The 26,484-nt window shown below is 32.8% G+C and overlaps 1 protein-coding gene across 5 annotated transcripts in view; it reads left to right on the top strand.

Annotated features, from left to right (window-relative positions):
- Positions 1-26,484, top strand: part of LOC105203442 (protein spire) — a 330,825-nt gene that overhangs the window by 205,372 nt on the left and 98,969 nt on the right. For 4 of the 5 annotated variants that reach the window (XM_039455090.1, XM_039455089.1, XM_039455093.1 and 1 more), the window contains 2 exons: positions 2,489-2,776; positions 3,982-4,100. In XM_039455090.1, coding sequence (XP_039311024.1) covers positions 2,489-2,776; positions 3,982-4,100 — 407 coding nt within the window. The remainder of the gene's footprint in view (positions 1-2,488; positions 2,777-3,981; positions 4,101-26,484) is intronic. The other variant, XM_039455091.1, reaches the window with a different exon arrangement.

Raw genomic sequence — 26,484 nt, 5'->3', positions numbered from 1 at the left:
AATCTGTCGTGTATTTTGACAAAGGGATAATACTGCATTCTTGCGTGAAAATTACTAACATTTTTGCAATAGCAAACTTGTTTAATATTTGTTACAAATTTGTCGTCAAAATTTTCAACAGATTTGCTTGCTTTTCAACGCCAATTTGTCATACTCTGCCAACAAGGTTGTAGTATATTTGGTACAAATCTGCTAACAGTACCGGAAATACCAATGTATGCGAACCATATGCGAACCAAAATATGTTACCAATCTTTGCAGTTGCAGAAATGATTATAGAGGTTTACTGTAAAAATAATGTTTTCATTCTTAGATTTATAAAAATAGTACTATAATATAAATAGTGCATAATATAAAAATTTTTATCATATCATGTTAACTTTTAACATATAATTGCCCAGGAAAGCTTTTTTTTGCAAATATGCTCTCTATTCTCACTTTTTCAGGACTAAAACTAATTTTTCTCACTATTTTTGAGCAACCAATCCGTGTTCATATATATCCCGTCAGCCAAACGTGAATAAACAGATTATTCGTAGAGTCTGCTATCAATTTCTATTGCTAGAAAGGCAATAGATTTCACACAGACTCTGCAATATCTGCGATGTCAGCAAATTGCTGTCAGAAATAGGACAGAAACTGTTGGCATTTAATTCCAGCAGAAGTCGAGCAAATAGTGTTGACAAGACTGTTGTCAGATTAATGGCAGAAATCAAGCATAACCTGCGCAACACAATCTGACGACAGACTGGCAGCGGAAATCGAGCACTGCGTGCTGACAAGACTTGACGTCAGATTGGCGGCAAAAAACGAGCAAGATCTACGCGACAATCTAACAGCAGACTGATAGTACCATGCGAATCCGCCGTGCCCGCATCTAATGTCAGATAGGCGACAGAATTAGAGCAAGATTTGCACAACACAATCTGACGGCAGATTGTTAGTACAAATCGAGCACTCCGTGCTAATAGAATCTGATGCCACGCTGGCAGCAGAAATCAAGCAAACCGTGCTGTTTTGCATATTTTTAAATTGTGACGTCACTCTTCACGAATTTATTAAAGACCTATTCAGACGAACTTTTGCACGCACAATTGCATGCATAAATAACATAATAACATACAAAGAAAGTGATTGATCCATTTTCTTATGCATTTGCTTAATTATTGGACCAATCAATTTCTTTATGCATATGTTTGCATATGTTATCCATATGTTGCAAGCGTGCTTTTTACATCATTAATACTTTTTCCTGCTCCGGTACTATTTCCAATTGTTGTTTTTTTACTATATTAGTCTGGCCATGGGCAGGAACAGGTTTTAATTATTTATATAGTTTATATAATTTATTTTTAAGGTATTTAGGGCTAAATAATTAAAGGGCTAGTAAGAATGTTCGTGCGATATTCAACATGTAAGTTTTTTCCTATTCAAATTAGCTTTACTTTAAATATAACTTTTTATTAACGATATCACAAGTGTACGATTAGCTCAGTATTAGCGTATTAAGTTATTGTCCCGAAATCTTAGGTTCAAATCCCGCCGGCGCCAGTACGTTTTTAAAAATTGTAAAATAATGCGTAATTAGTAAAATAGAATATATGAAAATTAGATTAATTTATAATAAAAATAAAAATTAAATCTGAAAATTGAAGTAAATAAAAAAAACTGAAAAAAATTTTTTTTTATAATAAAAATTTTTAAATAAAAATGCTTGATTTCTGCTGTCAACGTGATATCAGATGTTGTCAGCACAGGGTGGTGGATTTGTGCTAGCAGTTTACCGTCAGATTGTGTTGCGCAAGTCATGTTTGAATTCTGCCGCCTATCTGGCGTCATGTGCTGGCAGCACGGCGTGCTGTCATTTCACTGATACAGGATATCAACAGGTTCTGTCAACAGAACATAAGCAGAATTTGAGATCAGTTGAATTCAATCTGCTAACACGTCTTGATCGAATCTGCCGCCAATTTGCCGACACAGTGCTAACATTTTGTTGACTGGATATAATTTAAAAATTTACAAAAATACTTGTTTCTATTGTACATAGCTATAATAATGTACAAATGAAAAATTTAGTTATAGTTTTACGAGTCACAAGTCTTATAGAAATTTGAATTTAGGGATTTGGAAAAAAAACAAAATTAAATATTAGCCTTTCGACGAATTAAAAAGAATAGAATTATAAAGCTTTCTACATCTTTGTAAAAAAATGCCATGGAAGGGAATATACTTTTATCTTATACAAATATCTTTCTTTAATGATGTTTTGACATATTCTTTGAAAGGATGAAAATAATGACGTGTATTGGTGATATCTTTTCTTCCTAAAATGAGTTAAGAAATATTCTTTTTGATTTGTTATATTTGCTTAAGAATCATTCTGTATAATATGCACATTTTAGAAATATAAGTTGAAAGTTATATTTGTACACTTGAATTAAATTTTGTACACTTTTTTTAAGTTAAATTTACAATTTTTTATTAGGCAACGTAAACAGAGAGTCTCGCATGATAGTTCTCGGGGAAGTACCACCTTCGCAACCAGAACAAGAGCAGGAGTCTGCACAGGATGTTGCGGCTCAATGGTTACAATCGGAGGATCAGAGGGCTTTGGCAACTAGCGACGACATCCTGGCAGCAGCAAACCGTAGAAGACAAAATGTACCGCCGGTACCGCAACCACGGCAAAGGATTGCCAAGGAGAGACCCAACATCAGGGTCTTACCTCCTAATAGGAATCGTAAGTCGCGTAGAAGGCGTATTACGGTCACAGGTAATCATCTCATTCATCTCATTGTCATACAGTAGGTATAAACAATATTTGTGAAGCAATTGATTACAATGAAATATTTGATACAGTCTGATACAGTTATCACCAATTTTTCTCAAATAAATAGTTTATGTATATTTATTAAAGAATATTTAGAAATACTATAGAATAAACGTTATATAAATATAGCTAGTTGTTTATATCTTTAATGAAAATAGGACTCTAAATTTCGATCTCTTAAGGTTTTTTATTTTGAAAAACAAATAAATATAAAAACTTATAAAAATTTGTATATTTACCTAGAATCTTTAGTTTAAAAGCCTTCACATAGCAGAACAAGATCGTCACTTCATAATCTCAAAATAGAAATAATCTATTACATCTAGATATAAGCAAGTGATGAAAACGCATACCTTAGATGCTGAAATTTGACTTGAAAAATTTACAAATATTATAGTGCATTGTGTACACGAATCAACAACGGTATAATGTCGAGTGAAATAAATGGATATTCATAGCACTGTTGTCAGTTATCTAGTGTCGTCTTTAGTAAAAATTTCCATCTTCACCAGCTGCAGCATTTAATAGCTGAAATCGGTTGACGGACGAAATTAAACGCGAGGACGAACTTTGAGATCCTCATGCTATTAACCATAAATTATATGCTAGTGAAAATAAACGTTTAATGAATGTTCATGTATTTGTTTTTGTAAAAATTTTGTGCTCTTTTAAAAACAATAATTTGTAAGATATTAATGTCAAATTCTTCTATATTTAATAAAATTATTTTTTATCATTGAGTCTTATGAAAAATAAATGATCAAATATCACATTGTATTACATCCAGCTCTGAGTAACGCTTTTTTGTGTTACATAACACATATATTACAAGGTTTTCTATCAGAAAATACCGCGACAATTTAAAATTTTCAGAGAATTTTTGATTTTTAAAATCAATTTTTATAATTATCCTAATAGTTTACTAATCGTTTTTCTAATATTCTTTGATATTGATTTTATTTCTTCTTATCCATGTATCTGTTAAAAAATTGTACATTTCTTCCATTTATTTTTTACCCATTTCTAAATCAAATCTCTTCATCTCATTATATAACAACATATATTATAAATGATTTTTAGTGCATTTTGACGTAATGAGTATAAATCTAAACATAATTGTCATATTAAGAGCGAAATTAACTTTTCAGATATGACACAGAAGGGAGAGGATACCAATGAATACGAATCATTGCCAAAACCATCTGGGAGAAATTTGGATGTTAGTAGGCGGACCAAAAAAGTGATACCTGTCGACATTGATTTGAAGGTCCGCTTTTATATTTTTTTTATCATATAAAATATATTATTATATATAATACATGTTCGGCAACAAATGAGAGAAAATTTAAGAAATATTTTAGATAATAAAGCAAAGAATAAGTAAAGAATAAAGAATATTCTTAATCAAAATTAAGAATAACGTATTAATCCTTAAACACATAAGTGGCTCTGAGAGACCTCATATGAGTTTTGAACGCTTCCTGTGTGAGGACGGAATGAGATAGGAGGTTCGGACCAAGACGTAAAAAAAGTTTGAAATCTCCTCTTTCGATTGATATGATTGATCAACTTTTTTTGTCAACTAGAATTTAAACGGTACGACAGCAAAGTTTTGTTAGGGTCAATGCGACCCATATAGTATGTAAGTGAAACATTTTTTGTAAGTATTTTATATAAAAAAGCTGAACAAAATACGTTTGAACAAGTCGGTTTGCGGATGTTACTCGCATATACTCTGTTTGAAATTGGAATACTATAAAATGCTGTAAAAAAAGGGAGTTTTTCCGAATTATATCATGAAACACATCAATTTTCAATTTTAGACATGATTTAATCAAAAATACCTCATATTCGCCTTGTTACATAAGTACATTTTTTTTATAGAAATGACAATGATATAATTTTCTTTTGAAAGTATGAATCTTTAACTTTAAAACGCCGTATTGTAAAGTTCTTCAAAGTTTTTTGTTGTAAAGATATGATTTTTTTTTTTAAGTGGATTTTTAGATGCCTAAAAATACCTCATATTTTCTATGTTACATAATTATACTTTTTAAAAGGAATAACTTTGCCAAATTTTATTTTAAAAATATAACTCTTTAGCTTTAAAACGTATTTGAAAGTCTTTAAAAGTTTTTTATTATGAAGATATGATTTTTTGAAGGAAAAGTGGATTTTTGACCAATTTCTTATTTTTGCTTAATGGTTTTGCCATAACTTCACAATTTTAATAAACTGTTATAACTTCACAATAAATTATTTTTTGGCAATGCCAATTGTGCAGTCACACTTCTAAGATTTTGAACTTTCATAAAAAAAAAAAAAAATGTAGAAAGTATTGATTGTAATCAAAATTATAGCTTTTCAAAGTTGAAAAAGTCTCCCACACACGAAAACGTATTTCCATATTTTACAGGATCGGTGTGTTTAAGGGTTAATAAAGTATTGTGATTAAGAAGTTGTTTGTTAATATAAATATTCATATACTTTATATACGAGGTTATTTAAATGTTTAAAATTACAAATAGTAACAAAATATTAATGCAGGCTAATTCGTACTAATTATAATGTTTAGATATCCACGAGCTTTAGTCAAGTGTATATTTAAACATTTATAATTAAAGAATAATGTCTTTAAGCCCAACAAAATGCACTGTGTCGGCAGGTTGACGGCAGATTTCATCAAGACGTGTTAGCAAACTGAACTCAACTGATCTCAATCTGTTACGTTTTGTTGACAGAATCTTGATATTTTATATCAGTGAAATGACAGTACCAAGCGAGTATGTCGTGCTGCCAGCACATGACGCTAAATAGGCGGCAGAATTCGAAAATGACATGCGCAACACAATCTGACGGCAGACTGCTAGTACAAATCGAGCACCATGTGCTGACAAGATCTGATGTCACGCTGGCAGCAGAAATCTAGCATTTTTATTCAAAAATTTTTATTGTAAAAAGTTTTTTTTTAGTTTTCTTGCAGATTTAATTTTTATTTTTATTATAGGTTAATCTAATTTGCATTCTATTTTACTAATTACAATTACGCATTATTTTATAATTTTTGAAAACGCATTTGGGGCAGCGGGATTCGAACCTAAGATTTCGGGACAATAACCCAGCAAACATTTTGTACGCAAAAGGATATCAAATTGGCACCAAATTTCAGAGAAATTTCGTACCAAAACCGTATCCTACTATGTCTACATTAGAATGCTCAATGTAAACCAAATCTGACAAACATATCTGAAGTCAAATTGAAACCAATACCAGAACAAATTTGATAATAATAATGTGATGACAAAATAGTATCAAACACAAACCAAATCTGTTATCAAAAGAATGCGTTGACAAAATAATGCCAAATACAAACCAAATCTGTTTTCAAACGTGACAGAATGACACCAAGTACAGATTAAATCTGATATTTCCGAGACCAACAAAATATTTATTTTTTTTTTAACAGATTTTATTATTTTTATAGCTTAATCTGTATCCACTGTTTCACATATAACATTTTAATTTACTTATTACAATTACACATTATTTTATAAATTTTTGTAAAGGCATGTCGGTGGGATTCAAACCTAAGATTTCTGAATAACAACCTAACACACTAACACTGAGCTAATCGTACACATGTGATATCGTTAATTAGAAGTTATTTGAAGTAAAATTGAATTGAACCGAAAGAAACTTGCGTTTTGAATATAGCGCGAACACTATTACTAACCCTATGATTATTTAGCTTTAGATATTTTTAATATAAACTATATAAATAATTAAAATTTTTTCTTGCCCATGGCCAGATTATTCAAAAAATAACAATTAGAAATAGTATCGAAGCATAATAAAATATTATTGACGTAAAGAGCACGTTGCAAAAGTCAATTTTGCAATTAATTGTTATAAACAAATTTTTAAAAATGAGTGTAGAGGAAAATGGATTGCACCAATTGATTTACCGGGAAAAATTACTAAAGAAACATATATGACGCTTTCTTAATTGTTATAATTATTATAAACAAATTAGTTGCATAATTGTTTTGACAAAAAGATAATGGCCGAATTTTGTAAAGAGCATGATGTATGTAATGTAACATTTTATTCTTGTTTAATTTTTGATGATCAACAAGGATTATGTCATGCGCATTATACGCTTTACGGAACTCAACTAATATTGCATTCTTGTGTGATAAATGCTGACATTTTCGTAATAGCAAGCTTGCTTACTATCTGCCATCAATTTGTCAATCATACATACAACAAATCTCTCTGTTATTAACTTCCAATCTGTCGTGTATTTTGACAAAGGGATAATATTGCTTTCTTGCGTAAAAATTGCTAACATTTTTGCAATAGCAAACTTGTTTAATATTTGTTATAAATTTGTCGTCAAAACTTTCAACAGATTTGCTTGCTTTTCAACGCCAATTTGTCATATACTCTGCCAACAAGGTTATAGTATATTTGTTACAAATCTGCTAACAGTACCGGAAATACCAATGTATGCGGACTATATGCGGACTACGAGGTGTGTTCAAAAAGTATCGCGAATTTTGAATTTTCGCGGGTTACGTATATTCGAATTTCGATCTTTTTGTGGCGTTATGTTGGTACTCATGTCTCTCACTTATGCCGACAAGCTCGGCCATTTTGAATGTTCACTTAATTGTTGACAGCTGCTTTGCTTGCACGTGTTTTGGATCGTCTTCGATTTTTACCTATTCAAAAAAATGGATCAAAGAACCTGTATCAAATTTTGTGTGAAAAACGAAATTAAGTGCGCGGATGCATTCCGAATGTTGACTGTGGCATACGGAGAAGCTACCTTGGACCGAAGCAACGTTTATCGGTGGTACAAAATGTTCTCAGAAGGCCGAGAAGATGTGAACGACGAAGAGCGTGCCGGACGCCCGAGCACTTCAACAACAGACGAAAAAATTAATGAAGTGGAGAAAATGGTATTGGCCAATCGTCGAATCACCGTTAGAGAAGTTGCTGAGGACCTAAACATATCGATTGGCTCGTGCCATTCGATTTTTATCAATGATTTGGGCATGAGACGGGTCGCCGCGAAATTCGTACCAAAATTGCTCAATTGCGACCAAAAACAGCATCGCATGAACATTGCTAATGAGATGTTGGACTCTGTCCGCGACGACCCAAATTTGCTCCAGAGGGTCATAACTGGTGACGAATCGTGGGTTTATGGTTATGACGTGGAAACCAAAGCTCAATCATCTCAATGGAAGCTGCCGCACGAACCAAGACCGAAAAAAGCGCGCCAAGTTCGGTCGAATGTGAAAGTTTTGCTGACAGTTTTCTTCGATTGCAGGGGCGTGGTGCATCATGAGTTCTTGCCACAGGGTAGAACGGTCAATAAGGAATATTACCTGCAAGTTATGCGCAATTTGCGCGAAGCAATCCGCCAGAAACGCCCGGATTTGTGGAAGAACAAAAATTGGCTTTTGCACCACGATAACGCCCCTGCTCACACATCGTTGCTTGTGCGCGACTTTTTGGCCAAAAACAACACACTAATGATGCCGCAGCCACCGTATTCCCCAGATCTGGCCCCCTGTGACTTTTTCTTGTTCCCTAAACTGAAGAGGCCCATGAAAGGACGACGTTACGCTACGCTTGACGAGATAAAGATGGCATCGAAGGAGGAGCTGAACAAGATAAAAAAAAAAGATTTTTTGAAGTGCTTCGAAGATTGGAAAAACCGTTGGCACAAGTGTATAATATCTCATGGGGATTACTTTGAAGGGGACAAAATAGATATTCATGAATAAATAAATAATTTTTGAAAAAACACAAAATTCGCGATACTTTTTGAACACACCTCGTATATGCGTACCAAAATTTGTTACCAACCTTTGCAGTTGTAGAAATGGTTATAGGGGAACCTAATACGCTAACACTGTGCTAATCGTACACTTGTGATATTGTTAATAAAAAATTATATTTGAAGTAAAGCTAATTTGAACAGGAAGAAACTTAGGTGTTGAGTATCGCGCGAACATTCTCACTAGCCGTTTGATTATTTAGCTTTAAATATTTTTAAAATAATTTATATAAACTATATAAATAATTAAAACTTGTTCTTGCCCAAACTAATATAGTCCAAAAAACAACAATTTGAAATAGTACCAGAGCATAAAAAACATTGACGTAAAAAGCACGCTTGCAAAAATCAATTTTACAACTAATTGTTATAAACAAATTACTAAAAATTGACTGTAGAGGAAAACTGATTACTCCAATCGATTTTATAAGAACAATGACTCAAGAAACATATAACGTTTTCTTAATTGTTATAAACAAATTAGTTGCAAAATTTATTTTTGCAACGTTTCTTTAGTAATTTTTTCTGTAGAATCGATTGGCGCGATCAGTTCTCTTTTAGAGTAAATTTTTAATAATTTGAAACTAGAGAGATATTCGACCGATACATGTACCTAACATACAAATTCAAATAAGAAGGCCTATTTGGTCATAGCTAGATCTTATTGCTTTATATATACGTGTGATTTTATATACTTTCTCAGACTCAACCAAACTGCGCGCCGTTACTTTCGGTCATATAACACAGTTATGATCGAATAAGAGTTAGTAATATCACTTTTATTGAATTAAAATTAATTTAAGTTATTGCGAGAAATATCACCACAGCCTCAGTGGTCGAGTTGGCTAAAACACCCGTACCGGAGATTCGGAAGGTCCCAGGTTCGAACCTTGGCTGAGGTGATATTTTTCGCAATAAATTCTTTACAATTTTTTTAGGAGGGTGGGAGAAAGGGTTAATATAGATGCTAGTAAACATCAAGTATTATTAAATTAATTTTAATTCAATAAAAGTGATATTACTAACTCTTATTCGATCATAACTGTGTTATATGACCAAAAGTAACAGCGCGCAGTTTGATTGAGTCTGAGAAAGTATATAAAATCACACGTATATATAAAGCACTAAGATCTAGCTATGACCGAATAGGCTTTCTTATTTGAATTTGTTTAATAATTTGTTTATACCAATTGGTTGCAAAATTGAGTCTTGAAAAGTTCTTTTTACATCAGTAATGTTTTTTCATGCTTTGGTCCTATTTTTAATTTTAATTTTTTTTACTATTTTTGTTAGTCAAACCATGGCCATGAATGGGTTTTAATTATTTATATATGCGGGTAGAAATCTCGACGAATACAATGCGGATAGATACAAATAGGATTCCTGTAAGTAATCGCGGACAGGTGCAGATAGAAATTGCAGCGTATAGAATACAAAAACAGAAACAGACAGAACATATGCATAAAGAAATTGATTGGTCCAATAATTAATCAAATGCATAAGAAAATGTTTCAATTAGTTTCTTTATGCATATAGTATTTATGCATTCAATTATGCAAATTTTTCTAAATAGGCCCTTAATAAATTCATGAAGTGACGTCACAATTTAAAAATATGCAAAACAGCCCGGTTTGCTTGATTTCTGCTGCCAGCGTGACATGACGATGTTAACACGGGATGCTCGATTTGTGCTAACAATTTGCCGTCAGATTGTGTTGTGCAGGTTGCTTGCTCTAATTCTATCGCCTATTTGACATTAAGTGCTGGCAGCACGGCGTGTTTGCGTGGTGCTGCCAGTCTGCTGTCAGATTGTCGCATAAATCTTGCTCGTTTTTTGCCGCTAATTTGACGTCAGGTCTTGTCAGCACGCGGTGCTCAATTTCTGCTATCGTCAGATTGCGTTACGCAGGTTATGCTTAATTTCTGCGGCCAATCTGACAACAGTCTTGTCAACACTATTTGTTCGATTTCTGTTGGAATTAAATGTTAACAGTTCCTGTCTTATTTCTGACAGCAGTTTGCTGACATTGCAGATATTGCAGAGTCTATATGAAATCTATTGCTTTTCTAGCAACAAAAATTGATAGCAGATTTTCCGAATAATCTGTTTGTTCACGTTTGGCTGACAGGGAAGTTTGGTGTTCTTGATTTTCATTGTTAAATCATTTTATCATCTAGAATTTCTTCTTAATCCTTTTGCTACGACGAACAACTGTAGTCGCTTTCCATAAAAATGAATTTATTAAGAAATTATAAAGATCTTCTTTTAAGGAAAGTTCTTTCTCTTCTAATAAATGTCATCAAAGCAATTTTTGTAGGAGTAAGACATAAATCCGACCACTGATGATTGCGTGTACATTTTTGGCGCGACGTTTTGTTTAGTGGGAGCGTCTCTGTGAACAAAACGCTCGTAACGAAAAGGTTAACTTTTTTTCATTTGTTGCCAAACACTCTGTAATTTCTATCTTTATTTTTTATATATTTTTGATCTTTGATTTTAATGAGCTATATCTATTGGGTTAGCAACTAAGTGCGGATTTTGTCAATAGATAGATACATAGCCTTGGAAAATTCTTGTTTTGTCAGCATGTTCAAAGCACCTAACCTATATTGTTTTCTTGTTGTTTGTACTTTTGCCTTTAACTTAGTAAAAAAATTGTATTGATTAGTTATTTAGTTTTGTTTTTATCTCAATTTAAAAATGAAAGAACAAAACGCGCATTTTAGACATACAAACGCGCATTTATTGTATTATTTCCGAAAAGGCAAGAACGCATCGCAGGTACACAAGAAGTTATGTGCCGTATATGGAAATGAAGCTTTAAAAAAAGGCAGTATCAAAATTAGTTTGCCAAATTTTGTTCTGTTGATTTTTCGCTGAAAAATGCGTAACGATCTGGTCGTCCAGTTGAAGTTGATGAGATCCATATTAAAAGGCTATTATCGATTTAGATCGTCATAGAACAACACGTGAGATTGCAGAGAAGCTCAATGTATCGCATATATGCATTCAAAAAAGATTAAAACAGCTTGGCTATGTCAAGAAACTTGATTTATGGATCCCTCATCAGCTTAAGGAAATTCATTTGACGCAACGCATTAGCATCTGCGATTTGCTTCTGAAACGCAACGAAATAAATCTATTTCTGAAACGACTGATAACTGGCGACAAAAAGTGGATAGTTTATAACAATGTTAATCGGAAAAGATCCTAGGTGATGCAAGATGAACCAACCCAAACGGCACCAAAAGTTGAGATTCACCAAGGAAAGATTATGCTGTCAGTTTGGTGGAATTATAAAGGAATTCTGCACTTTGAACTTTTATTAAAAAACCAAACAATTAATTCAAACGTGTACGTTCAACAACTTGCCAAACTGAGCGATGCAGTTCAAGAAAAGCGGCCAGAATTGGCAAATCGTAACAGTGTTGTTTTCCAGCATGATAATACAAAGTCCCACATGTCTTTGGTCACTCGCTAAAAATTATTGAAACTAGGTTGGGATGTGTTGGCACATCCATCATATAACCCTGACTTTGCACCTTCAGATTACCATTTATTTCGTTCTATTCAGAACTCCTTAAATGGTAAAATTTTTAATGATGCTGATGATGTAAAATCACATTTATTTCAGTTTTTTGCTGGCAAAAATCAGAAGTTTCACGAACATGGAATTATGACTGTTTGAAAGATGGCAAAAGATCAACGACAAAAACGGACAATACGTGATTGAATAAAGTTATATTTTTAAGCAAAAATTTGGAATTTTCTTTTTTATTTAAAATCCGCAATCACTTAGTTGTCAACCCAATAAAAGATATTTATAGTTAGAGAAGGTGGTATTATGGTCATCTATTTATATTTTATTCAATAACTTTGTTAATAATTAATATTTTATATTGAAACTACCGATTATGTTCATTAAAGTGTCGTTTAATAGATTCCAGACTCAAAGATATGTAATATTTATTACATTTATTATTATTTAAGACGTGCTTTTTGTAAATGTGACGACACTGCATAATGGATCGAAGAGGAACAGGGGTGGTAATGTAATCACCTCAAAAATTTTTTTAATTGATTTTGATTAAAAACACAGTATTTTGTTATAAAATTGTACATTTTGTAAGAATAAATTGTAAGAAAAACTACTATATAACTGCGAAGTTTTAATAGAGATAGAGGTAAATGCTTATTTACTTACAAGGGGCGGACGCGGTGACTCATCTTGGGATTACGACCCCAATTTTTTAAATTATTCTAGAGATAAAGAAAAAATTTATGTCTCCTGGCGTTTGATTGAATAGACCTTAATTTCGTAGTAATAAATTTGTGATAATTGGCCATACTGCGGCGCGCCATATGAGTTCGGTAACTCTTCTTCCAACTAGTGCAGTTGGCTCCGTGAATTAGGTGCTTGCTTCATAATCACAAGATCCGGATTCGCTCCCGGAGGTGGATAATATACTTTTTTTTATTTAATGTTTTTATTTATGTTTATTTATTTTGTTGATGTTGATATAGTATGCAAATTTTTGAAATAGAAAATTTAATTTAATATCACATTCTAAATATTAATTTAAATTTAATTTTAAGTAAATTTTAATTCAAGTAGTATTTGAAATAATAAATTAATAATAATAATAAGTTATTTGTAATGGATAAAATATAAAGGCAACCTATCTATATTATTATTACTTATGTATTATTTAAAATACTTACTTGAATTAAAGTTCCCTTCAAATTAAATTTAAATTAATGTTTAGAATGTGATATTAAATTAAATTTCTTATTTTAAAAATTTGCATATTATATCAATGTCATCAAAATAAATAAACATAAATAAAAAAACTCATTAAAAGAAAAAAATTATTGCCCATCTCTGGGAGCGAATCCAGGTCTTATGATTATGAAGCAAGCACCTAATCCACGGAGCCAACTGTACTGGTTGGAAGAAGAGTTATCGGGAGTCATACGGCGCGCTGCGGTATAGTCAAGTTTCACAAATTTATTACTCCGAAACTAAGGCCTATTCAATCAAACGCCGGGAAACATAAATTTTTTTTTCATCTCTAGAATAATTAAAAAAATTGAGGTTAAAATCCCAGGGTGATTCACCGCGTCATCCCCTTGTTAGAGTCAATTGTTTGACAGTTTAATCACAAAAAGATTATAGACAAACTGCCCAAAAGATTATTTTATAAAACAAAGGATCCTGCATAAACGGAAAATGGATCCTAGTGGATTTGACTGACACTTTGAAAATTTGTGGTTTACAAGTTTACATGATCTGATGAAAAACTCTTATTACCCCAACTTGATACATTGAGCCGTTTGGGCTCCAGGGACAGTTAAAAGTAGGAAATAGGCGACTGCGTGTAGGAAATTACCTAATAATGCCTTTCTCTCTCTCTCTCTCTCTCTCTCTCTCTCTCTCTCTCTCCCCTATACTCTCTCTATTCCTTTTTCTCTTTTTCTCTTCCCTTTTTCGCGTGCGTATGTGTGTATGCGTGCGTGCCTGCGCGCGCGCGTGCGTGCGTTACAGCAGAGAGTATCCTAGGGTCCGTCATTTCCGCAGTATTTTATGACTCCAAACTCTTTCTGCTGTGTACGTGTGCGTGTGTGTGCGTGCGTGCGCGTGTGTGTGTGTGGGGGGGGGGGGAAACAATGAACTAATGTTTAAATATCAATAACATTTGGTATATTATCAGGATTTTTTTGCGGTGGCCTATTCGCTGCATTGTGAATAGTATAAAGAAATTTCGATGAAGGATATCAAAGGGCTATTATTTTTGACTTACTTTGAAAATTCGAAACTTCAAAGGATTTGACGCTTCGAAGTTAACTTTGATTTTTTGAAGTTTAAGGCATCTTCGAAGCTTCGAAGTTAACTTTGAAGTTTTGAAGTTTCGAAAAATGCATTTGTGCAAATTAAAAGATTAGTACAACTACAATATGTTATAACATGTTTTAGAAACTTGCATCATATAACACATATTCTAAAAAAATAAATATTTTAGCTTGTTTTTAATCGTAACATTGAAAGAATATTCGGGAATGATAAAAAAATATTTTGCAAAAAATAGAATAAACGTAAAAATATTTCTTTATTGAAACTATATCTAATGAAAATACATGGTTTTATTTTAATAGAAACTTATTTTGAAAAATAAAAACATTTATCGAAATATTCTCAGAAACAAGACAGTTTCGTTGTGATGAAACAATGTTACCCGCAGTTGAGAATTAGTGCTTACGGTAGTGAATAGTTGTCAACAATAATATTTTAGTTTGCGGGGCACAAACGTATTTTTCGAAACTTCTAAGTTTTGAAGTTAACTTCGAATTTCGAAAATTTTAATATCAAAGTTTCGAATCTTCAAAGCTTCAAAATTCGAATGTCGATGCCTTTGAAGCAAATCAGCAACCATAGTACCAAACATGTTCGTGTCGCGTATCCAATAAACCATAAAACATTCGCTATATGTGCACATGTGCCCAGAATTCAAGCACCGGATTTGCAAGTGTAGTAGTAACCTTGGATGTGAAGACCGTCCTGTACATCCATTCCATCATTTATATCATGATCATCTGTCGGTCGATATGATATCCATAATTGATACTTTGCTGCATTGCTAAATTGCGAATACAGTCTTTTATTAAACAAGATTGTTTTTGGACCGATATTAGAGAAATTTCTGATAATATACCAAATATTATTGATGTTTAAACATTAGTTTGTTGTTTTAGACCCCCCCCCCCCCACACACACATACACGCGCGCACGCACACGCACACACACACACACACACACACACACACACACACATTTACACGCGTACAGCAGAGCGAGTTTAGAGTCAAAAAATACTGACGAGGGTTTTTATTTTTGCTGTAACGCACGTGTGCATGCGCACGCAACACGCACTTATGCAAACATATGCACGCAACGCACACACGCACAAACACGCGCGCGGAGAAGGGAGAGGAAGTGAAAAAGAGAGAAAGAGGAATGGGAAGAGGATAGAAGAGGGAGGCATTATCAGATGATTTTCTACACGCAATCGTCTATTTCCTACTTTCAATTATCCCTAGAACCTAAACGACTTAATGCAACAAGTTGAGGCAATGAGAGCTTTTCATCAAAACCATGTAAACTATAAATTTTCAAAGTTTTAATCAAATCCATTAAGACTCATTTTCCATAAGGTTTGTGTGGAGTCCTTTGTAGACTTAAATTATTAGGTGTTAAACTTAATTCCTGCTTTTTTTGTCTATAAAATCGATTTGTTTTGAAGGGAAGATGAATGAATACCTTAATCAAAGTAACTTCCTTCATTTTTTACTACTTTTTCTCATCTTTCCGGCAACAGGGCAATCCTACAACGATAGAACACAGTGTTTTTTGAGGCGAACCATTCAGCCACCTATTTTTAGACTTTGTTTTAATTGGAGAAGTGTGTGTCCGTAAGTGCGTGTTGCATCGATCGGAAGAGATGTAATTCGACAGTGCCAAGTCTGGGGAGTACGCTGGGTGCGGCAAAACTTCCCATTCAAGCTTGCGCAGTACCGGTTTCACGCTTTTCGTGACATGCGGTCGAGCGTTATCATGCAACAACATGACTTTGCATCGATTGTTGACTACGGATGATCTTTTTGCATCAATACGTCACTCAATCGGTATAATTGTTGTTGGTAGCGATTAGCTGTAATGGTTTTATTTGAACCTAAGAGTTCATAATACAGCACACCTTTCTGGTCTCACTAAACGCACAGAAAGGTCTTATGCTCGTGAATATTCCTTTTCAGCGTTGAAGCGGATAGTTGGCTGGGGTCCACTCATGATTTTTTCCGCTTGGGATTATCAAAATAAATCCATTTTTTATTGCCAGTCACGATGCGCCACAAAAAACTTTTTTTTCTTTGCCTGGCAAGCAAAGAAGTCGCAATAGTTAAACGATTCGAAATGACATTTTCTGACAACTCATGTAGTAGCCGTTTCCCTTCCTGAATCTTTTCCATGGCATGCAAGCGTTTTCAGATGGCCATTGGAGTAACATTTAACTGTTCCGACAACTTTAAAAACGTTTGGGCTGGATTCTCGTCGAGCAATTCTTGCAGCTCGACATCTTCAAATTTTTTTGGCTGTCCTGAACGTTCTTTGTCTCTCACATCAAAATCACTGTTTTGGAAGCGTTCAAACTAAACTCTACATGTTTTTTTCGATGGAGTTTCATCACCATGCACTTCGTATAATAAGCGATGCGCTTCAGCTGCGGTTTTTTTGAGGTCAAAGTAATGAAGAAGCACATGTCGGAAAAACAGCTTATCGCGATTCATTTTTAGTGGATTGGAAAATGTCTTTGGCGTTGAGTAATCTAATCTATGAGGATTAAATCACTTTCAGCGATGTCTAAACTACAAAAGACATATGACTTCATCGTCGAAACTCGCTAGCGTTAGAGCCCTCTAGTAGCACCCTCTAGTAGCAAGCGGCAAGAATTAAGTTTAACACCTAATATATGTAGAAAAAAATAAAATACTGTACATTTTACATATAAATTTTCTATTGTACACATTACAAATATATTCCTAATAGAATAAAAAGTTATCATATTAAAATAATGTCAATATAACTGCAAAATAATTATTACAAGTTTTTTTTCATTAATCGCGATTAACTTTAATGTTATTTTGTTGATTCTGCGACTTATTGCTCTGTTTGAGTATGGTCCCCAAGTCCGAGTACAAGTTTTATCCTTGTTTAATATTCAATATAATTATAATTATAAACAACAATTATAATTATAAACAACAATGTTATAATTATAAACAACAAAGATACAATGATATTTCTAAAATTTTTGAACGCAGTTCTTTAGAGTAACAATTGATTTATCAAAGAAACATTTTGATAGTAGCCATATGAAAATTTTGATAGTAGCCATATTAGAATATAAGTACGCTTAGGTGACTATATTAAAAAAGTGATATGCTGTAAATACTATAAAATATGTAAAGACGTTACCGTTATTTTTACGGATAAAAGTAATGGCTGAATTTGTTTGAATAATTTTGCATAACTCCAAAAGTGGATAGCTACCCAGATAACCAGCTGACGTTGTAATGACGTTAATTTAAGATCCGTTTTTAACCCGTTTAACGTTATTTTTTACGTGACATTAACTTAATGATAACGTGAGTTAGTCTCGCCAAAAATGACGTCAAGGTAATGACGTTTACTTACGACATTAATCTCACCTAACATGATTAACTTGATGTCATGTTTACGTCATATATCACGTTGTAATACGCAATAAAGGCGTAATATAACACGTAATAAACATGTAATATAGCACGTAATAAACACATAATATAACACGTAATAAAGACGTATTTAAAACATAGGTAATTAAAAATACAGCATAAGATGTTTTATTACAATATTTTATTACAATGTTTATTGAGTAATTAAAGTTTATTATTATAATATCACATCTGTTATTATATTAAATAATAACCGATTGGATTTTTTGATGAAGCGCATTTTTTTTTAACCTTTGGTTGACAGCATTTGGAAGCATAACACAAATAATATAATAACATTATTTAAGTAAAATAAACAAAAAAATTCATAACTTTTAGCGTAATTATAATTACTTTATTCCCATACAGCACGTAATATATTACAATATTACAAATATTGTAGAAAAATTATTATATATTGTTGCAATATTGCTGCTGTATTATATGTTGTATGAGATATTCGAAAAACATAACATAAAATAGAAATGTTGCTTTTAAGTAAAACAAAAATCACATGTTTTATAGCAATTATATTTACGGAGATCTCTACTATGCATAAGCACCAATTGCACTAAACGATAGTGATATTCTACAAATGCCCTGCATTATAAGGCTCGACGGGTATAAATGGCATAAGAGACAATAATTAAATATTGTAGTAGATATTAGCATCGTAATTATAATATTAAAAAACAAAAAAATCCATAAGTGTACCGAATACTGTATGTTTAATGTCAAGAAAGAGCTATTATATTTTACTTTTGCAATTATGGCATGTAAAATCTTATGAGACTTTTTGACAAAAAAAAATAGCAGACGTGTTTATATAAATAATTTAACATAAATAGTTTTAATATATGTTAAAGATTCATTACAAAGCTAAAATTCTACTTTTAAGATAGAAAAAGCAAGATATTTTATTTTTAATAATGCAACTATTTATATTATAGTCGTTTAACATGAATGCAAAATTAAAAGTGAAAATTGAATACCACAAAGTGTCTCTACAATAAGAGTTTTGAAAAAGGTTTTACTTAAAATTAAATTTTCCAAAAGCGTTTAATCATTCTCATCATATAATTATTTATCGCTTTCTCTTGTATGAAGTAGGGGAAATGATAGAAAATTATTATTTTGGCTCGAAGGAAAAATAATACATTTAGTGGCTATATCTGAGAATGTCCACGTTTGCAAATTTGAAAAACCACCTTGTAACTCATATATATTTAAATAATTTGAAGAAAATGGATAATCCTACAAAGAAGAACTTTCAGTAAAATATTTTCCGATCAAAAAGTTATCACTACACTTCCCTAATAGCATAGGGACGTCCTAAGGACGATCTGTCGGGACGAACGGGATATCCTGGGAATTACTTGTTATAGTTTCGGGACGTTTACAGGACGTCCCGTAGACTAGCAAATGAGCGCCTCATTCTTGCCCATGGACATCCTGTGGACATCCTATCGGGAGTCCTAAAGATGTCCATTCGCAATTTTCGGGACATACATACGCATTTCAGGACCATTTTAGGATATTAAAGGAATATCCTCAAATATATTATATTATTACACTACATAATTTCAATGAGCAAAACAATATTAGAAGGACAGTTATTGCTACATCGCATAAAATTATTGCACACAACTTGTATTTCCGATTGGAGATTTGCATTAATTCTCCTATTTAATTGTCGTTTACTGATAATTTTTTTTAATTTGATTTTTTTCTTAAACATATTGTATTAAATACATTTATAAAGAACAATAATAAACGTATTTTTTAAAACTACGTTTATTGCTAATTTTTTGAAGAAACGAAGTTAAAAATAATAAAAATTGCAAATATTTATATAAAATTAAATGTACAACAAAACTAAGAAAAAAGTACTAGATGCGTTAACCATTTCTCGATAACATTTAGTCAACATACACAATTATTTGCGTAAACAATTTTTTTTGCTTTGTGAAAAATGGAACGCGATAAAGTGTTTGTTTGACATGTGCTTTTGCACTACTTTGATTTGAAAAAAAGTGTAGCAGAAGTTCATTGATTACTTGAAGAAGGTTATGATGATCAAGCTCTATTGCATACAACATGTAAAGAGTGGTACACACAATTCAAAATGATTTTGATGATAATGACAAACCACGCTCAGGAGAGCCAAAAAAATTCGAAGACGATGAATTGCTAGCATTATTGCATGAAAACTCAGCTTGAACGTTACAAGAACTTGAAAGCGAGCTAGGAATTACTAAAGCAGCTGTTTCCAAACGTTTATACGCAATGGGAAAGATCCAAAAGGAAGGAAAATAGCTACCACATGAATTGTCTGAAAGTGCCATTCACGACCGTTTCAATATCACGGTTTCCTTGTTTGCCAGGCAAAAAAAGAAGAGTTTTCTTTGACGTATTGTGACTGGCGATGAAAAGTGGATCTACTACAATCCCAAACGCAGGAAATCATGGGTAGACCCAGGACAACCATCAACATCGCAGCCAAAATGGAACATTCACGGTCATAACGTAATGCTTTGCATTTGGTGAGATCAGTAAGAAGTGCTGTACTACGAGCTACTGAAACCAAACAAAACTGTTACTGCCGATGTCTACAAACGTCAATTGAACAAATTGAATGATGAGTTGTTGCTAAAAAGATTAGCAATAGCAAGTAAAAGGCGCAAAGTTATTCTTCTTCACGATAACGCTTGTCCATACACTGAAAAAATCGTCAAGAAAACACTGACGCAGCTGGAATGAGAATTTTCCTCATCCAGCGTACTCACCAGACATAGCGCCTTCTGATTACCCCTTGTTCAAATCGATGCAGCACGGTTTGAGTGGTACACGCTTTCGAAATGTTGAAGAAGTGCGAAAATGGGTGGACGAACGGATTGCTTTAAAATCGACATTGTTTTATTGAGACGGTATCTCCCAGTTGCCAGAAAGATGGAAAAAAGTTGTAGAAAGTGATGGAAAATACTTTCATTGAAATAATTTGTACAAATTTTTTCCAATAAATGCTTTTTCTCAGATTTTTTTGGGCGGAAACTAAGTTAAGGTTCTAATAGATTAAGTTGATTGAGCTTCCGGATTTTCATTTTTTGTTAGCTTCTTTAACATGTTCTTGTGCCTTTGAGTCAAACTTTTATTGCATTTTCTACTTCATTTTCTCGCATTCCTTGTCCATTCTGCAGAACTGCAGATGAAAATTAACAAAGTTATTAAAATAAAATTTATTGTTAAATGTTTTATATAAAACTAATTGTAAGTCAATTAAAATAAAGTATTTTTTAAACAATTGATTAATTAAGGATTCTCAAAATTTTAACAATTGAATTAGAAATAGGCTAATGAGTGTCAGCGCGGGTAAAGAGTGCGCGAACACATGTATTGATGTGTAATCATTTATTCATTTCTCTTAACAAACGAACATTTTGACTCACTTTAGAGTTCTCCTCAGCGTATCAATAATAATAAAAGTCAAAAGAAGTTAAAAAACTAGCCATTATCAGTCAAAGTAACCGGGAAGTAGTCAGGTTACCAACGGTTTGCTAAATCCGTCGTAGCATCACAACCCGTAGCCGTATCATAGACATTGACACTTGTCTATGTAACCATTAAGACAGAAGAAAACTCGTGAATTTGTAAACAAAATTGCAAAGATCAAAACGAAACCCAATGACATCCTAGTGAGTTTTGATGTGGTTTCATTGTTCACAAATGTCGCGGTCCAGGATACGTTGGACATTATCAAATAGTCCGACAAACTTCCGGCCAACCTCTTCCCACTAATAGAACATTGCCTAACCTCGACCTACTTCTAGTTTTAAGGAGAGTTCTTTGAACAAACCTTTGAAGCAGCAATGGGATCCTCTGTTTTACCCATTATTGCAAACATTTATTGCAACATGGAACATCTTGAAAACAAAATTCTGAAGAACGCACTCCTCAAACCTTCCACGTGGTTCCGATACATAGATAACATATTTGTTATATAGAGCCACGGCAAAGAAACTTTCCCACCTTTCCTCGCTTTTCTCAACGCCCAACACCCAAACATTAAGTTCACAATGGAGGTAGAACAGGAAAACCAAATTCCTTTCCTAGACGTATTGGTTCGAAGAAACGGAGATGGTACCTTAGGCCATCGGTTTTACCAAAAACGAACCCACACTGACCGATATCTTCACGCAATCTCCCATCACCATCCGTCGCAAAAGAATTCAGTTATCAGCTCATTGGTATACAGAGCCCTCACAGTTTCTGAACCAACGTTCCTGGATGAGGAGTTACAATATCTTAATCAGACCTTGACTAGGAATGGGTACAACAGCAAGAACATTAATTAGATAACCAAGAGATTGAAGAACAAGATCTCCAGTCCCAACGACACCGAAACTCTGGATGAAGAAAGAGAAAGGAAAATGACAGCTGTTCTTCCGTATCTTCAAGATACAACAGAGCGCTTAGGCAGAATTTTGAGTAAGCATAACACCAGAATAATCTTCAAACCCCAGAAGAAAATTGCTCAATTACTCTCTAACCCCAAGGATCAAAAACCAAGTCTGAAAACACCAAGTGTGTACAAGATACCTTGCGTTTGCGAAAAAGTGTACATAGGAGAAACCGGGAGAAAGATCAGTACACGGATCAAAGAACACCAGAGATGTGCCAAATACAGCCACTTTTCGCAATCAGCCTTGGCGGAACATTGGATGGAGACTGGACATGCCGTACAGTGTGATAAGTCTACCATGCTGGCCCCGTCACAAAGTTATTTTGCCAGAAAATATCGGGAAGGTCTGGAAATCTTGAAATCCTGATAACCTCAACCGCGACAAAGGCCTTCAAGCAAATCCTATTTGGCATACCGTTCTCCCGGGTTTTTTAATTGACCGACCGGTCAATCAAAACGCTCCGATTGGCTGACCAAATCAACCCCCCACCCCAACCCTCACCGGGCGCAACGGGGATATATAAGGACTACCACAATCAAAGCGAGCTCAGTATCGGAGCTCTTAGCCCTGATGATGCAAGCTGCAATGTTTGCGAAACGTCGGCAAAGTGCCCAGCACGCATGTGGCATCCATCCGGAAACCCTCTCGATTAAAGACTCGTGAAGTTTTGGATAAATCTTGAGAAATAAATTTCCAATCGTGAGAAATATATCTTCACTTGTCAAAGTATACACTCAAGCATTCAAAAACAAAGCGTGCTTGTCATCTCAAGTACGAATGTATACTCAAGTATACATTTGCCTATTTTTTATTCAATTCAAGATATTTTTTTATTGCTTGTTGCTTTGAATATGTTTATTATAATTTATTTATGTTAAATTATTTCTTTGAAACTGCATTAATATCTTAAATTTTTTTTAAAACTAATGAAAAATAAATATTATATATCAAAACTTTCTACATATTGCAAAGTCTCTGTCGGGAATGATAATTAGTAAAGAATACATCTTAATATTTTTAAATGCGATATCTTTGTTTACAAATATTCCTTTAGATTTGGCAATGACAGTATTCGCAGGAGATGGTCGTTAATAGAGAATAATACAAAGATTCTATATGATGAATTTGTATCTACTTTGAAATTTATACTGTCTTTCATTTCTTTCACCTTTAATAACGTTTTTTACAAACAGACTTTTAATACACCAATAGGATCGCTCTTATCGCCTATTATACCGAATATTGTGTTGCACGATTTGGAGGAAAAGGCTTTAAAGTCAATAAATTTAGAAATACCATTCTACTATCGTTATGTTGACGAAATTGTTATGGCAGCACTTGTGAATTTAATCAATTTTATTCTTAAGACGTTTAACAGTTTTCATAATAGATTACAATTCACCATTGAATTAGAACAGAACCGTAGCCTAAGTTTTTTGGACCTTTTTTTAAAAATACTTGACAATACAATCATTATTGATTGGTTTCATAAAAAAACTTTATCTGGTCGTTACTTATCATTTCTTTCATCACCCAATATGTCACAAAATTGGAACAGTTTATAATATGGTGAATAGAGCGCTATTGTTATCTCACCCTACTTTCCAACGAAAAAATTTGGAATTAATTATCGGACTACTTTTAAAAAATGGATATCCTCTGGAATTTATTTTCAAATATATTGGAATAAGAATAAAAAATTTATTAAACACAAAACTTGCACCCATCACTATCAAAGACACAAATGATCAAGACCAGACAAAAAAAGATGAGAAAATTCTAGAAAAACAGCATCTTTGTTAGATAAAAACACATTTACGATTGGCTACAGATGCATAAACAAAATTAACAATTTCATCAAAGTGCATAAAGACAAAACGGAGAGTGACTGCAGTAACAATGTCGTTTACAAGACTTTTTGCAATAATTGCGATGCTACATATGTGTGGCAGACGAAGAGACAGTTGAAGACTAGAACAAAAGAGCATATTAATAATATTAAACTTGACCCTTTAAAACACTCAGTTATAACAAACTATAGAATATTTTTTGACCACTCCTTTAATTATAAGGAAATAAAAATTTTTGACATCGAAGAAAATTACCATAAAAGATTAATTTTGGAAATGATACATATAAAACAACATATAAAACAAACGGACTAAGCTCACAGAATGATACAGAACTTCTTTATGATTCTTAATTTTGTTTACTTGACTCGTTCAAAGACAATACAGATATACGTTACTGACTTTTGCTCAACGGTTATGCCTCACTTGTGCTCCGTCTGTCTCGGCAATAAGATCGTCGACGATGGCGAACGTTCATATAATTATTGTTTAAATACCTTTTCAAGTAAGCTTTTTAATTTATTTACGGTAAAAAAGTTGTATAATTCATGTAAAACAATAACTTCATCGTCAATATACAGATAACAAACATGGCTAATATTACGCTTGTCAAATAAAGTTACATATGAAGCCGCGAGTGATTTTGTGAGGTTCATCATGTATGAAAAATTGTGCTGCTTGGATTATGGCTTTCTTCATTTCATCAAAAGAAGAGACGGATTAACAACACTTGCACACACACGCACATTAAACTCTAAATAAATATTGCTTAAATTTTGAAATAAATTATATATTTCTTACTATTTTTTCATAATTTTCTTTTAAAGCTTTTAAATATGCTTTAAATTTTTTAACGTCATCATATGATTTAAGAGGTAAATCACAAGGAAAATCTGTTAGATCAATTTGCCGTTCTGATTGTGTCTGTGTTAGCAATTTTAATATTTGTTTATTTTGTTCTTTAATTGTCAAAACATGTTCAAGTAATTAACAATAACCTATAACATTAACAAGAACTAGTAAATGTTTTGTTAATATAAAAAAAATAAATTAGTACTAACCTTTTTCATTAAATCCCACTTGGCCGACTTCATCCCTTGGACGATTTTTGGAGTAGAGTTCTCTGCAGATGTATTATTAGTAGAAGCGCGAACTGTATTAGTAGAACGGGAAGTAAGAGTTAACCAATCTCGAAAAATTAGAGATTGGTTGACGTGATATCGTTCTCACATTATGGCTGAATTCATCCTCTTCTCCATTTGTAGACTTCGTGAAAACCGTAGAATTACTTTTACTCAACAAAGAAGATCGGTGTGCAATCGGTGACATAATTATTTTTTTTTGGCCGTTGTGCCAGTTTAGATGAGGTAGTATTTTCAGCGTCAGAATTAGAATTACAACCGTCGAAAGCTAACTGTTTTGCTGTCGGTCGCCTTCTTCGAATTTTATCCTTATCACTGTCAGTATCCAAGTTAGACGTAAGCTTGGCCTTCTTCCTTTTTTGAAATGTTTCATCTAGATAATCTAAATCATCTGTAAAAATATTGTAAAAGAAATATAAAAATGTTTTGTTTAATCTGAAATTGAAAATTAAATAAAATAAAAAAAAATTAGAAAATAAATACAAATTTACAAGGCTCCAAAAAATAATAATTCAAGTGAGGCAGAAAGAGCTTCAGGGACGTGCAGGGTGTTAATACAAAATAAATACATATGTAATTAGAGTAAACGTTTCCACCGTTTAATATCAAGTCATCTTCAGTACAATGAATCTATAAAATCGAAACAATTAAATAGCAAATCATATCATAGACTTAACGCAACATAAATCAACAAATTAAGTTCTTACCAGATATATCAGCTTACGCAAACGTACTACATTGAAACGGTTTAACAAAAGATGTCACAAAGCATCTTATTTCGAGATGTATCCTTGAGGAACGAGCGAAGAGACATCGTTTTTGGAACATAAGTCTAAGTAAGTCCGATAACCAAAGGACAATAATATTTAATACAACTGTAAAAAAAATTAAATAAATAAATACGGATAAAAATAAATAATAAAATATAATAAATAAAGAGCTGTAGAAGTCAAGATAATAAAATTGTAACAAGGAAAAAACTAACATAAAGTTAAAATATATAAAAAATTATAAATAAAGAGTTGTACAAGTCAAATAATA

The sequence above is a fragment of the Solenopsis invicta genome, chromosome 11 (genome assembly GCF_016802725.1).
Source record: "Solenopsis invicta isolate M01_SB chromosome 11, UNIL_Sinv_3.0, whole genome shotgun sequence".
In the NCBI taxonomy this organism is placed as follows: Eukaryota; Metazoa; Arthropoda; class Insecta; order Hymenoptera; family Formicidae; genus Solenopsis; species Solenopsis invicta.
Note: the sequence above shows the minus strand (reverse complement) of the source record. Positions and strands in the feature narration are given on the sequence as shown.